A 14056-nucleotide genomic window follows, 5' to 3' on the forward strand; every position below is an offset into this window, starting at 1 on the left:
TTTCTGTCACTGAGAGATGACCAGTCAGTACTGTGGGTCTGAAAGCATATGGAGTTGATCTTTCTGAGAACATGGAATCTTAGGTGTAGGTGTTCTCAGATCAATGTACTATGAACCACCCCAGACCTCAACATTATTGGATGTGTTGGGATAACTTGAAAAGCAGAAAATGCCCCAACTTCTGAGACTGAACTTTGAAGGTGTGAAAAAAGCTCTGAAAATGTCTGTACAAAAAACAAAAGTATCCTGAGAAAATTGGAAGCTTTAATAAAGGAAAGGTGGACACAGTAAACACTGAAACATCTGATATTAAATTTAGTTGTTGAGGCTTCTGTTCATTTTCTATTAAATATTTTTTATATATGTAAAAACTATTTTCTGTGTGTCATTTCTTTTATCAAAATGCTTTCTATTTCTATTGGTCCATTTGTCAAGAAATGTTCACAGTGCAATGCAAAACACACACACTCATATATACATTTCTTCTGCCCTAACAGAGTGTGGGTGACAAGCAGAGCCGAGTAGGATGCCACTGTGAGTAATACTCTCATTTAAATGACTTCCAACATGCCTTAATAGCTGATAGGCTTAAAGTTGTGGCATTTATCCCAGCTTGGCCCATCCTTTATATATCTGATATGATATGTGGCTCGCCTTCAGCCAAATGCCTCCTGAACCAATTAGTGCAGCACGCTATAAAAGACTGTCTAATCAAACGCCCAGACAGACAGACATTATCCATCAAGATTTTGTTGCATCATCACATTAGTGTCACACAGTGCCTGGAAAACACGGGGGAGCTCCAGAATAAATATGTATGATGGATAAATTCATGGATAAATTCATTAGCAGTAGAATGTGAGGAATAACATTTAAGCAATAACCCTGAATTGATAAACGCAAATGACTGCAACCCCCCCCAAAAATATATTAGTTCAAAAGATGAAAAAAATAATTTAAACTTAACTCGTGTAGAAATGCTACCTACAATAGCAATTCATCATAACCTACAAGTGATCTGATAATTGCTCCTGTTCTGTCTCTCCAAGTGCAGACAGAGGCATGTATTATGCAGTCCCTTTTATAAGAGCAGAATGCACACATTTCTGAATTCTTATCCAATAACATAAGTAAACGCTGCTTCCAATCTAAATGAGATGCCACTCCTCATTTTGGCAGTGAGACGAGGTGGATGAAAATGGACATGAAAAAGAAAACAACCTGACCTTTCCAAAGGCTGCTTCTACCACATGATGGTCCTCTGAGATCTGTCTAGAGGCCAGGGCTAATTTCATAAACAGAACTTCAGCTTATTAAAAATAACCTGCTTATTCCAGTTACATGTCCAAGATGCCAGCGATGTCTTGTAGGAAGAATGGTTGTCTCACTGGCCAGTCTTAGATCACTATAAATGCTAAAGATGTGTGTAGCATAGACATCTTCCACGCTTGGTATAAAATTGACACAACTGACCAGTACATTTCACTGGTTAGCCAGTGTTATATGCTGGCTATGGTGATTGTTAGCTAGAAATAAGCAACATTGTTTTGTCATTTTGTTGGAGGCGAGTCTGTAGAGTGAGATTTACATCGTTTTGTTATGTGGAATAATCAATTACACTTCCTAATAGCGATGTCTCAATCTGATCAAAGAATTTTTAGTGGACTGGGTCTCAGCTTTTAGAGTTTCCAAACCTTTTTCCGAAGTTTTGTTGTAGCAGTGTGCCATCTGGCGTCTGCTAGGCACCATTAATGGACTACTACATAGTCACTACACTGTGTGCATTGTCTCTAGACAGGTGTGCAAAACAAAAATAGAGCTTTATTGATAAGTACAGTGACATAACCAGTTACCAGCCAAAACAAGGCTTCTAACTCTAACTCTCCATTCCACCTTAAATAGTGCAGCAGTTACATCGCGTACATGTCAACAACAGAATGTACTTCTCCATTATTAAGTTACAAGGACAACTTTAGCTTAGCTATTAGCTCAGGGCCTTGCTGTAAATGTGACACAACAACAACAAACGGCACACAGAACAGCAGTTAAGAGTTAGTATGTCAGAAGAGAAGGATTGCAGTTATAGTTATACAACAATTTACAGAATTAACATATAATCTCTATTAGTACAATCTAATTAATAAACACTGACATTTCAGTGAAATCATCAAGACAACTTATTATTAGGTTTCTTCTTCTTTTTTTCTACCAACATCTAAACATGTAAATGCGTTTGTATGTTTGGATAATAATGCTATTTGCTCTTGTTTGTAGTAAACAGCCCCCTGGATGGGGAGCGGACATCAGCTGATTCTGGGCAGCTGATTGTTCCCTCTGTTTTATACAGAACCAACAAGGTAATTCATGGTATCATTTCCTGGGGTAAAGACTATGATGTTTGTCATGATAGCTCTTCCTAATATTATACAATATTATGTGCACATGTGAACAAGAGCATGTGGTCTTTATCAACTTCCCCAACACTTCGGCTTCTTCACACATAGCAGCTAAGTACTCTGCGGCAGTAAACTTTACAGAGATTTATTAAATGTTTAAGAGTAGCTTGTGCAAGCCTGTCGTGACAAACATAATCTGTGTCCCTTGGGCAGGACTGATGAGACAATCCAGTTGCTCTGCAGGGGACATCTGTCATGAGGAAGAGTGGGAGCAGCCCCGGGGCTGCTGTTTTCCTGTAAAGACTTCCCCCACCTCGCTTGATTTGCACTGGGGGAAAATCCTGTCTCATCTGATTTCTCAGGGGAAGAGGCAGATGATGGGTGAAAAACAGAGGGAGAGAAGACTAACAAGATTTTTTTTAAACAACCTGCAATATTTATGCTGTGCCCTGGGGATGTAGGTCTTGCATAAAAAATCCTTTACATACAAAACAATATAAATTGTTGCAGTAAACCGGAACACATTACAGAAAAGGTGAGCTTAAATATTGGAGAACCAAATAAGACACTATGCCGCACATAGTAATACACTTATACTGTACATCACTGTACAGGTTTTGTTGTCTCATTTGTCTAGCCCATGTAACAAGTCATCAGGAAAATACAGCAAATGTCATATTCAATGGTCCAGCATAATGGCTTTGCATTGTTTTTTTTTTAAAGAATCAATATAAATAACAACGTATTGATTTTCTCAAAGCTTGGAAAAGAAAGTTTACTGTGTAGCATCTGCACAGTAGCCCCATCATTAATATTCATCTCTCCAGTGTCCCATTGGCCCAGAAAGTGCAAAAACACTGCAGTTCAGTATTATTGTCCACCCAGGCCCAAACAGATGTTGACTGCCCATAGGCTCAGATTCATATCAAAATATTATTTTAGTCAAATATGTTAAATATATATAGATAAATGCATGCAAGTAATATGTGGCATCATATATTCATAATACAATAATCGACCTCCTCACTCTCATAACTACAAATAAAACCCACTGCTGCTAACACAACATGAATGGACAGCTGAGCATACGTAGATGAGAAGACTAATTGCCAGTACTGTGCTGAGTGATGGGGGAGAGGAAGGACCACACAGCCCATCCAGAAAGAGCGAGGCCAATCACTGGGGATCGCAGCAGAGATTTTTCAGCAATAAGGCTTATGAAGGCTGTGACAACTTTGTAGCTCAGTTATTAAGTAATTAAATAGCTTTGCAACACATTAAAGTGAGTTTATGCACCAAAAAAAAAAAATAATTCTAAGCTCTTTATCCCGCAGGATCAAGTGTGATTTATTCAGATGTCAAAAATTTCTTGCATTTTGTCCAGTGATGTGTTCACTCAATCAATTATGGCTGTGTTGGCATGGTGACAAGCAACAGCCGGGATAACTTCACCTTAACCTCTTAACCTGGTAGGTCCTGGCTTTTCCCCTCACTGTTATAACCTAGGCTTCCTAATTTTGTTAAGAAATACTTTAATCCTGCTGCTTGTATCAGCAGTTATATCATCAATAAATGCAGTGTTCCAATGAACGCCTTGCATGCCCACGCCACAGCATTACCTCCACCATGCTTGACAGTTATTGTAGTTGGATCATGAGCAGCTCCTTCCTTTTCCATAATTCTGCTAGTTGGTCTCAGTCTCATCTGTCTATCAGATGCTCCTGAACTGTACAGGAACTGTACACAACTGTGCTTTTGGAATTTTTTGCCAAGTTTGCCAAGTCAAATCTGGTCTTCCTGTTTTTGATACTTACCAGTGGTTTACAACTTGTAATAAGCCCTCTATATTTACTCATGTAAATGCTTTTCTTGAATGTTGACAGATAAACCTACCTAAAAGAAGGAAGAAAGATCTGGTTAACTGAATAACACACACCTGGCCATGGGACAGCTGAGCTGACAAATGTCCATCTTTGGATTTAGCCCTAAAATGCTATTTTTTAGAAAAGGCTACTATTCACCCAATTTGAAAGTAAATACACTTAAATAAAGTTGAAAGGCTGCACATGGGTTCATATTTGTTACATAACTGTACCTCCAGTTTGCTGTGGCAGCAGCAATAATATGTGCCCTTTAATGCTTCTTAAAACTTAAAATTATTTGGAAAATATGACATTGAATTCTAGCAATACTGTCAGCACCAAGTAATGCAACGGCTATACCTTTCAGAGAGCTTGTTTTTGTCATCTGCCAAACGTGTACAAGCACATGCACACAAGCAGCATTCTGAGCTCTTGTTTCGCTGTCTGTTGTGGTGACTACGCTGCACCAGAGTCCATGTGCAGACGCCCAGCCAGTCAGGCACCCTCTCTCTGTGGAGCTCTCGGCTTATGTAATGCAGCCGGACGGGGAGCCAGCTCCCTGCCCCTGAATCCACAACCCCCTGAATCAGCGGCACTCTCGTGCTGTGTTCACCTGCACTGTCCTCCAGCCCACCTCACTGTCAGCTCTTCTCACTGACCCAACGCAGCAGCTGAAAGCTCTCTGTTCCACAGGCCTTTCCGCTGGCAGGTTAGTCACCGCCCATTCCCACCACATAACCTCTTCTTGGAGGTCAGTGCACCAATCCAACAGGGAAATATGTTGCAGGATATCTCTCAGAACAAAATGCTGATTTGAGAGTGCAGATAAAACGCTGAAGAGGGGGGCAATGTTTGTAAGACTACCTCCCACTCCAGAAGTGCTGGCCTCTTCCTGTGTAAACAGTGATAAAGCAAGACTTGACTGATTCAGCCTGTTCTGTCTAATGACATACACACAAAAAAGACAGTAGTCAACATCCTTACACTTGAGATAGAGTGCTCTTTACCTTCAGCATGAGGTTTGATGCTGAAGCATGAGGCTTCTTTTATATAGAGATAGAAAACATGGTATCACACAGAAAGCTCGGATTTCACAGGCTGATCCATTTTACCTTGACTGACAGAGACAAATATGTGCCCAAACTCCTTTGGAGACAAATGCAACACAGAATAGATATCAGATCAACATCAGCCCAGAATTCCCATATTCGTGCATTCCTACTTACCCAAAATATGTCTTACACATTTGTTCAAACATGCTTAAGTAATTTGTGTTTACGTGGATTCTTAGATTAATTAAAGTATTTAAAGTCAGGTTCATAAATATTTTGTACAGTGGCACAATTTAGTCATTTTGCTTTTTACACCACCTCAATGGATTTAAAATTAAGCAATGTGAATGTGTAGACTTTCAGTTTAACAAAAATTAACAAAAAACATTTAAGAAATACAGCCACCGTCCCTCAATTTTCACAGGATCTGCAGATCCACTGCACTGGAGGAATCTGATGTAGTGAATGTTATATTTAAAAGGTGAAACACAGTTTATGGCAGGTCAAATTGTCCAAAACCTTGAACCAGACTTCCTTTCAACTGTCTGTTCATTGAACACATTCATATCAGACTAAAGCATGGTTCTGCAATGCAAAAAGGCCATTCTCATTGAGAAGAAGCCCAGAATATCAGAGCAGAGCCTAAAACAGTCTTACCTCCAAACAGGGCTCTGAGCCATCAATAATACACAACATGTAGTACACACATGGCAGGTGGCTACACAAAACATCATAGGCCGAGATTAATATTTCATACACAGGCTCTTTGGAATGTACACCAGAGTGTATTCACCTTCCCCTCAAACCAGATAGGACTTGACTGAGATTGCTCTTTCTGGGTTCAAAGTTGGAAGCACCAGGCTGTGAGTGATCTCGGTCAATCTTCATCTTTAATAATGTGTTCAGTTTAATTGTGATCACATATGACATGCTGTGATTTTGCACTCAAACTACAAATTAGCACGCTGGATAAAAAGTAGTTTGCTATTTTAACACGAGTCTAAAGATGAACATGTTTTGTTCTACATTCTGTTGGATTGGTGCACTGACCTCCATGAAAAGAACAATCTGCAGAAGCGTTAATCCGTGACTTACTGTAGAACTAATGACGTTACATTACCCATGGCTGCCTTTGGCCATGTAGTTAATATTACTGTATTGATCGACACACAAGGGAAATTTGTCATTTTGCTGTTTAACTATACCTAATCTGGGAGCAGCCTCACCAGAAGAGCACTGCTGACTGGGACAGTGAGGTCAAGTATCTTGTCTAAGGGCACAATTATTGGCCAATTGTGGCCAAGGAGCATTTGTTTCCAAAAATCTGTTACCCAACTAGTTTAGTATATTCACAGACTCCTGTGATAAAGCTGCAGGTTTCCTTATGATGACTCTTCCATGCAGGTCATGTTTGTGAAAGCAACACTGCACAGTAGAACAGGGAACTACTACTCCTGTGTCAGCTCAATGTTTTGAAGGTATTTTTCAGTCATATGATGATTTGCTCTGCAGTACAAGTATATAAGTAGGTCAACCTGAACGTTTTCTTAGTTTTCCAGATCTTGCCTTGACGTCCAGTGGAATCTACAAGCTGAAAGCACTTTGATATCTATTCCTCTGCTTTTAAACTTAAATTAGCTTTATTTTCCGATCTTCAGGGAGATGTTTAAAGGAGCCTATGTTTTTTGAGTTTTTGACCAGTGCATTTTTATTTTTTCAAATTATCAAAACTGTTAATTTGGCCATTCCTAAAGTTTCTGCTATCTCTCTGCTATGTTTTGTTTATATCAGCCTGATGATGGCTTCCTTCACTTACATCAACATGTTGAAAGCTTCCATGAACAGCTAACAAAGACAACACTTGGAATCAACCAGACGTTATTTTCTTAATTTATCCTAAAAAATGAGTGAACAGTTCAAAGCCTGGCCATGCAACTGCTCGTGTTAATTGTCCCATGACTTCTAAGCCTGTGCATATGGGGGGGGGGGGGGGGGGGGCTGTGTACAAAATACATTTCTAAATGGTTAATGCAATATTTTTTAACCACTTGAGTTCAGGCTGAACTGCTTCCTTTCAAATTCATTGTGGCGGTAGAGGCAAAATGAAAAGAAAAAAAAAACAAAACCCAAAACCTTATGCATAAACCCCTTCACAGTCCTACAGCTGCATAAATTCAATGGCAAAAAGCCTCATTCTAACAGAACCCCCTGCCCAATATTCCCAGGCCTCCACCCTACCCATACTGCCTGACAACTATTTTCACTGGGGAAGCCCATATCCCAGTTGCTGCAGAGCTATGTATAACCCTATCCTTTCCACTACACAACCTTTTGTGCTTTGTTATTGCCTGAGTGCATACAGGCATCCAATTATAGTGGAGACAGGACATGAAACTGTCTCCACAATCCACCCATTTGCCATATTTATTTACAGCAAGAAAGGATTTACACAGAGGGAAATGCCCTTACATGCTTTCTACAACATTAGAGAAAATAAAAGATCCAGCCCACTGCTGCAAAGTTTATGATCACAAAAATGCACACCTTTCAGAGACAAATAGCACAGAACATGGTGGGCAGTTTAACAAAAAAAAAATCTTAGTGCCTTCATATCTTACAGAAACAGTCAAGATCACTTTCGCGATATCATCAAAAATAAAGCCACTACACAGATACCAAAAATATGCAAAGCTTAATTTGCATTTCAAATGTGATGTAGTTCATCCAGAAAAAGTTATTTTAGGCCATGGAGCTGACTGTAGCGCACAAGTACATCCAATTTTACTGCATATTCAGCATCCAGCAAAAGGGGAGAAAAAGAGCATGGTGGCCAGGTTACATCACCAACAACATGCAGAATGTGAAAGACATGGGTTATTCCCATATCCATGTTATGACAGGGGAAGGGGTCCTAAACATGAGAATCCTCCCAAATGTCAGAGACTGCAAGTTAAATTATTAAGACGGATAGAAATCGCAGACCATGGGTGTTTCCTTTAAACTGAATACTCCACTGTCCTCTGCTTTTCTGCTGAACCACTCTGCAGAAAAAAGGCTTTCGGCTTTCCCCTCCAGTGCCTTTAATTCCATTAAACTCATTACAATAAGTGATCCACACCAGGCCCCAAAGCACTGCAGCCATAAAGCACTGATTGGGGTAATAATCTGAGCCTTCGCTGGGACGTTTCAGTGACTGTTTGAAGAAACACCATTTGCAGTGCTTCGGTCATTGGCCATGGCTAAATGATGAGTTTGCATGCACATGAAGGCAAACATTAAACATGTTTCTCTCTTCATTTTGGCAGACTGGGCAAACTCATTAGTGAGGAAATGACAGCCAGCTGGGTTTTCCTTTGGGAGTCGATTTCCTTTCACCAAGTTCTCGGGCAGAGCGGCAACATATGACGAATGATCTTGCACCGTCTTTTTTAAATGACTCCAACATGCAGAGGTAATGATGTGCCTGTCTAAATGCCAAGAGGGGACACTCGACAGATTGCGAAAATAAATAATTAATTTCAGGAAGACATGCATGTGTAAACATTAGCTTGGATCTCATCTAGTTTTCCTATAACATCTGTACAGTTTCACTTTAATGTGCTTGAGAGTTAGCCAAGAAAAAAGAGGGCTGCTAAACCACATGAAATACAAAATGAAGCACCCCTCATATTTCATTTTCACACGAAAGAGCACAGTTCTGATCAGATTTTTCCTGCTTTATCTAAACACTTCACATTTTGCAGAAACAAATGATGTGAGTGTTGTTCTTTCTGCCACCTACACCTAAACTAAACATGACTTGATGACAGGTTTATATACACCTCAGCTGATGGACCGTTCTTTTTGCCAAATCTTTGTCTGTATGTATATTGTACATTATAGCCAGTTCTCATACTGTGTTTTCAATGCATTTCATCTCTCAACATGTGTCACTACCAAAACATTTAGTTTCCATTTTCCGTCTGAAGAGGGAAAGGTGAAATTGTATTAATGAGATTCAACAAAATCTGAATGCAGTCTCTTCTTTATAAATAAAGTTAACCAATTATTTTTTAATATTCTCTCAACCCTTCAGTTAATCCCACCTCATTGCATTCCATTTAATAGAAATTACAAAAACAAGTTAACTAAATGTACCTAATTATCAAAAATGAAACTGTTCTAATCATCCATGTCCACTGGTTTGGAAAGACACACATTACTTTTCAAGTGTCTCTGAAGTAAAAGAACAGTTTTGTCATAACAGTTTCAAATAATAACTAAAAAGAAATATTATTTATAATTTCAATTTAAAGGGCAGGTATTCTGTGTTTTAACTGCCACTTGTGACATCTGAGTGGTTTTATGTACCAAAAAATAAATGTATTTTTATACAACCATTTCCCTACCACCCGTTATCCCCTTATAATTAAACAGGCTGCCTTTGTCACCTGGTTGTTGTTATTCAGTGCCCTCCATAATGTTTGGGACATCCCTTAATATGTCTCACTGCTCCATAATTTCAAATCAAACCAATTAGATTGAATTAAACCACCAAAACCACCAAACAGAATCTGCTAAACAACCAAACAGAATGGCCAGATGACAGTTTGCAAAACATACTTGCGGACAAAAGGTCAAAAGGTCGAGTGGACAAATGAGACCAAGAATAACCTTTGTCAGAATAATAGCAAGAGACAGAAAGCAACTGCCCACAATCAATGGGGCTTGGGCATGGATGGCAGCCACAGGTACTGGCTCACTTACCTTCACCGATGATGTAACTGCCGTAAGCAGTATAGCACAATGAATTCTTAGGTGTATATGAACATCTTATAATTATATTAAGTTCCAGCAAATGCCTCCAAACTTGTTGGGCAGTGGTTCATCCTACAGAAGGATAATGATCTTAGACATATTCCTAGGGCAACACAGGTATTGGAATGGGTAATGGAACATTCATGCTAGTCATCTGACTTGAATTCTGAGCATGCGTTTTATATGCAGAAGAGAAAACTTAAAGCAGCACTACGCAAAAATATATATTTTTGGGCTTCCCCAACAGAGAGTATACTTCACTTTTACCCCCCTGCAGCAACTGCAGAAAAGACAAATCATACTGTGAGCTCCCCTCGCAGCACAGACGCATTTTACACTGAAACTGAAAGAATCATGTTGGACAGAGAGTAATATTACAGGATTTTACACAAATGTGACTCAGGTTACGCAGTGTTACACTAAAGTTCCATAATGCAGTAGCAGCATTCTGGCCTGGAGTGGCAATAGCAGAGATGTCAACCCCCCCTATTGCAGGTCAGTGGAGCATCAACATGATTTTAAGAGCCATTATTTATGCTACATAATTTATACATTTACATAATGTAAATGCTACATAATGTTACTTAAGGAAGCTGAGGTCACACAAGCTAAATGAGCTGAAGATGTCTGCGTTAAAGGCTTGGCAAAGCATCACCATAGAAGACACTGGTGATGTTTATGACTTGCACAGTTCAAGCAGTCATTTAAGAGATATGCAACAAAGAATTAAATAAATGCTTTAAATGTATCTGCCATTGCTATGACCCAAACATGTTGCCCTAAAATAGGGGGACTGTAAAAAAAAAAAAAACATGGTGAAACCGAAAAGCATGCAAAATTAAAAACTGGAAAGTGTCATTTAATTCCCCCAAACACTATGTAGGACATGTCATAAATGTAAATGCAATAATGTCCTTACAGTGTGTACACACTTTTATCAGCCTGATGGTAAGTAAGTTACTGCTAGCTGGTTTTCATTAGCATGCAGTCTGCACTTTGTGACACCAATGAATTTTTTCTGAGCAAAAGAAGTTGTTGGATTGTTTAGTGTGAAGATTGTGTAGTTCACAACATCACCTTTCAACTTTAAGGGTAGAGACCAAATATTTTCCTTAACCCTTTTCGTCTTGAGCTTAGTAGTATCATGTGATCTGGAACATTGTCACAAAGCGTTGATATCTCAAATAGCTGTAAAGCTACTTAGGTTTAAACACAATGGACCAGTTTCCCAGACAGAAATGAAGCGTATTCACAGCATTTTGAAGGGAGATTTTCTATCAGTAAGAAAATTTTGCCTTTGCTAACGCTTACCACTCTGTTCTGATGTGAAGCACGTCAGTCAAATGGCTGCTTCCTGTTAAAGTAGGCATTTTTGGCCCCACTGAGCAATGAAATCCACCAGACTTTATACTGATAGTCAGAAGTCTGGCTTGGGGGACTATACAGCACAGTACAACAGATTAGAAGCCTTTGCAAGCATTTAGCTCCGCAGAGCTTTTGCTGGCTGTCGCCCAGACAGACTGTGAGTCATGATCCTTTGGAAAAACAATGCAGCCTTTTACAACAAATTCATCAGTCTTTCTGCTTAATCCAAGTGTTGGGACAATAAAGTCTGGGGTGCATGGAAGAAGAACCAGGAGCATCTTTGCTTTTAGTTGTTTGTGTTAGCGATGTGGACTGTCTGAGGCCATTTCCCTGTCTGCTGCTGATTTGACAGGCATCTCAGCTGTTCCCCTGACAGTGCGTCACTGCTACCAAAGCTCAAGAGCAGCACAGGGCTGACACGCCATGCAGAGCTGCCGCTGCCTTCCATTTCACCTCAAAGAGCACCAGCAATTTGAAAGCACACAAGAGCAACTCCGACCAAAATGCAATCACAACATTAGAACGCCACATTTTACACTACTTTTAAGGGAACCTACTGAATGTTTCAAGGTTTGAGTCCTAAAAAAGTTTACTTGCTTACATGTTGGTGAGAAAGGCTCATCAAAACCCATATATTACTGCCAAGAACTTGTATGAAGATGCAACTCAAGTGTCAAGAGTGCTGGTGAACCATTCTACTGTGCACAAATATACTCTTCGTTGAAGAATTGTTGAAGACGAACATTTCCTGCTACCTTTCACCGATGAAGTCAAAATAGTCAAAAAAACCTCAGCCAGACTTACGTGGCAAAGATATGTTTGGAGAAAAAAAGAAAAAGAAATGCATTTCATGATAAGAACAACTTGACAACTGTGAAGAATTGGGTTGGATTTAATATGTTTTAGGGTTGTGTTGCCACTAGTGACATTGGCAATGTTGTACAGGTGGAGGGAAGAATGAAATTGCCCTCACAGTCCCCTGACCTAAACATCATAGAAAATTTGTGGATAGTGGGGAACCATGCTACAAGAAATGAAAGCTGCAAAAAAGCTGATTTCTACTACTAAGTTCAGACTTTTTATGTTATGAAAGTAATTGTTTCATCAAGATATACTGAAAATGTTGTGTTTTTTTATTTAATTAGCTACTGAGGTTGAGTTTACTGGTTCTTCACAACAAACAAGTGTCATTTGGCCAGGGGTACATTTATTAATAAAACTGTATTACTGTATTATTTATCACACACATTAGTAATAGCTAAACATGCATAACTAAATGAATCTGTCTTCCCCTTAAACAATGTAAGGATTTCTTCATTTTCATTTACATGGACTGTTCAGGGAAATTTGATATGCCCTCACATTCATGACAGATGATGATGTCAGAGACAATGACAGATGAATCCTGATTCAGATAACTGATGCAACTGGAAGATTGTCAACATGTTTTAATGTGCAACTAAATGTGACTTCTGGAACAAATGGTGATTTCCAAAGGTCAATTGGTTGCAAATTGCCTGAACCTCCAGTTGTTCATGTATTAATCACATCAAAGCTGTGCTTTTCAGCCGGGCCCATTTCTGACACTTTATGTAACAGAAGGTGCCAGTAAGAAAGATACACAGAGCTAACCACCACAACACACTGATACACAGACCATTCACTGACCATTCAACAGGTTATATATAAAATGGAACACATAATGGTATATAGCATCACAGAACTGTGTGTAGCACAACAAAACTCAATAAAGTAGATAATGAGAAGACTATTATTAGTACTACTAGTAATACTAATATTGGTATTGGAAAAAAATATAATTTGCACCATGCCCAATGTACTATAAATATTTCTTAAACGTGCATATAGCAGCAGTCTCTGAGAAGTGGTTTTGTGTAGACATTTACAGGCCTAAGGAGGCTTTACTTTTACAACTGGTAAAGAAAGGCCATGTGGATATTTATGGACATTGGCAAATCAATAGTGGTAAAGCAAGCCTTACCTCTTAATAGCCTTGTAGCAGATGATGACGGTCAGGAGAAGGAAGACAACTGAAGCACAGCTCACTGTGCCCAGCACCAAAATCTCAACCTCTCTTCCCCAGGGCTTCATAGGTGGAACAGTAGACGGAGCCACTATGTGAGAGAGAAAAAGAGAGAGAGAGAGAGATGAAAAGCCATTGTAAGGAAAGAAGGTATGCTCAAACTGTGGCCGTATCCTCTTTGTCACCTGTAAAGCTCCAGGGCTTAGTGACAGGGCCGCAGTACATTGCACCACTCCATTAATCATCCCCTATCTGAGAGGTGCTTCATTCGGCCCATTACGCAGCCACCTCACCCAGAAACGTATTAGCACTTCAGGGCCCTCCAACATACCTCCTGTGCCACTTTAAAGTTTGGATGAGTTTTTCCCTGGTTGGGGGAGTGGTGGCACTGCCGTGCTTTATTGAGTATGGATTTTAATGATACTTATAAAAATGCATGGGAGAAGGCAAATTAACAGCCCCCGTCGCCCGCACAATCACACACACAAGTACTGCCTCTACGCTCTCTTTCTCAGTGCAGAGCTCTAGATTCAGCATTTT

At 39.6% G+C, this 14056-nt stretch overlaps 1 protein-coding gene across 1 annotated transcript in view; it reads right to left on the reverse strand.

Moving 5' to 3' along the window:
* Window positions 1–14056, reverse strand: part of prima1 (proline rich membrane anchor 1) — a 36072-nt gene that overhangs the window by 1850 nt on the left and 20166 nt on the right. The window contains exon 3 of the mRNA XM_072697355.1: window positions 13475–13607. Within this exon, the coding sequence (XP_072553456.1) occupies window positions 13475–13607 (133 nt within the window). The remainder of the gene's footprint in view (window positions 1–13474; window positions 13608–14056) is intronic.

Source organism: Salminus brasiliensis, chromosome 1 (assembly GCF_030463535.1).
Source record: "Salminus brasiliensis chromosome 1, fSalBra1.hap2, whole genome shotgun sequence".
NCBI classification, from domain to species: Eukaryota; Metazoa; Chordata; class Actinopteri; order Characiformes; family Bryconidae; genus Salminus; species Salminus brasiliensis.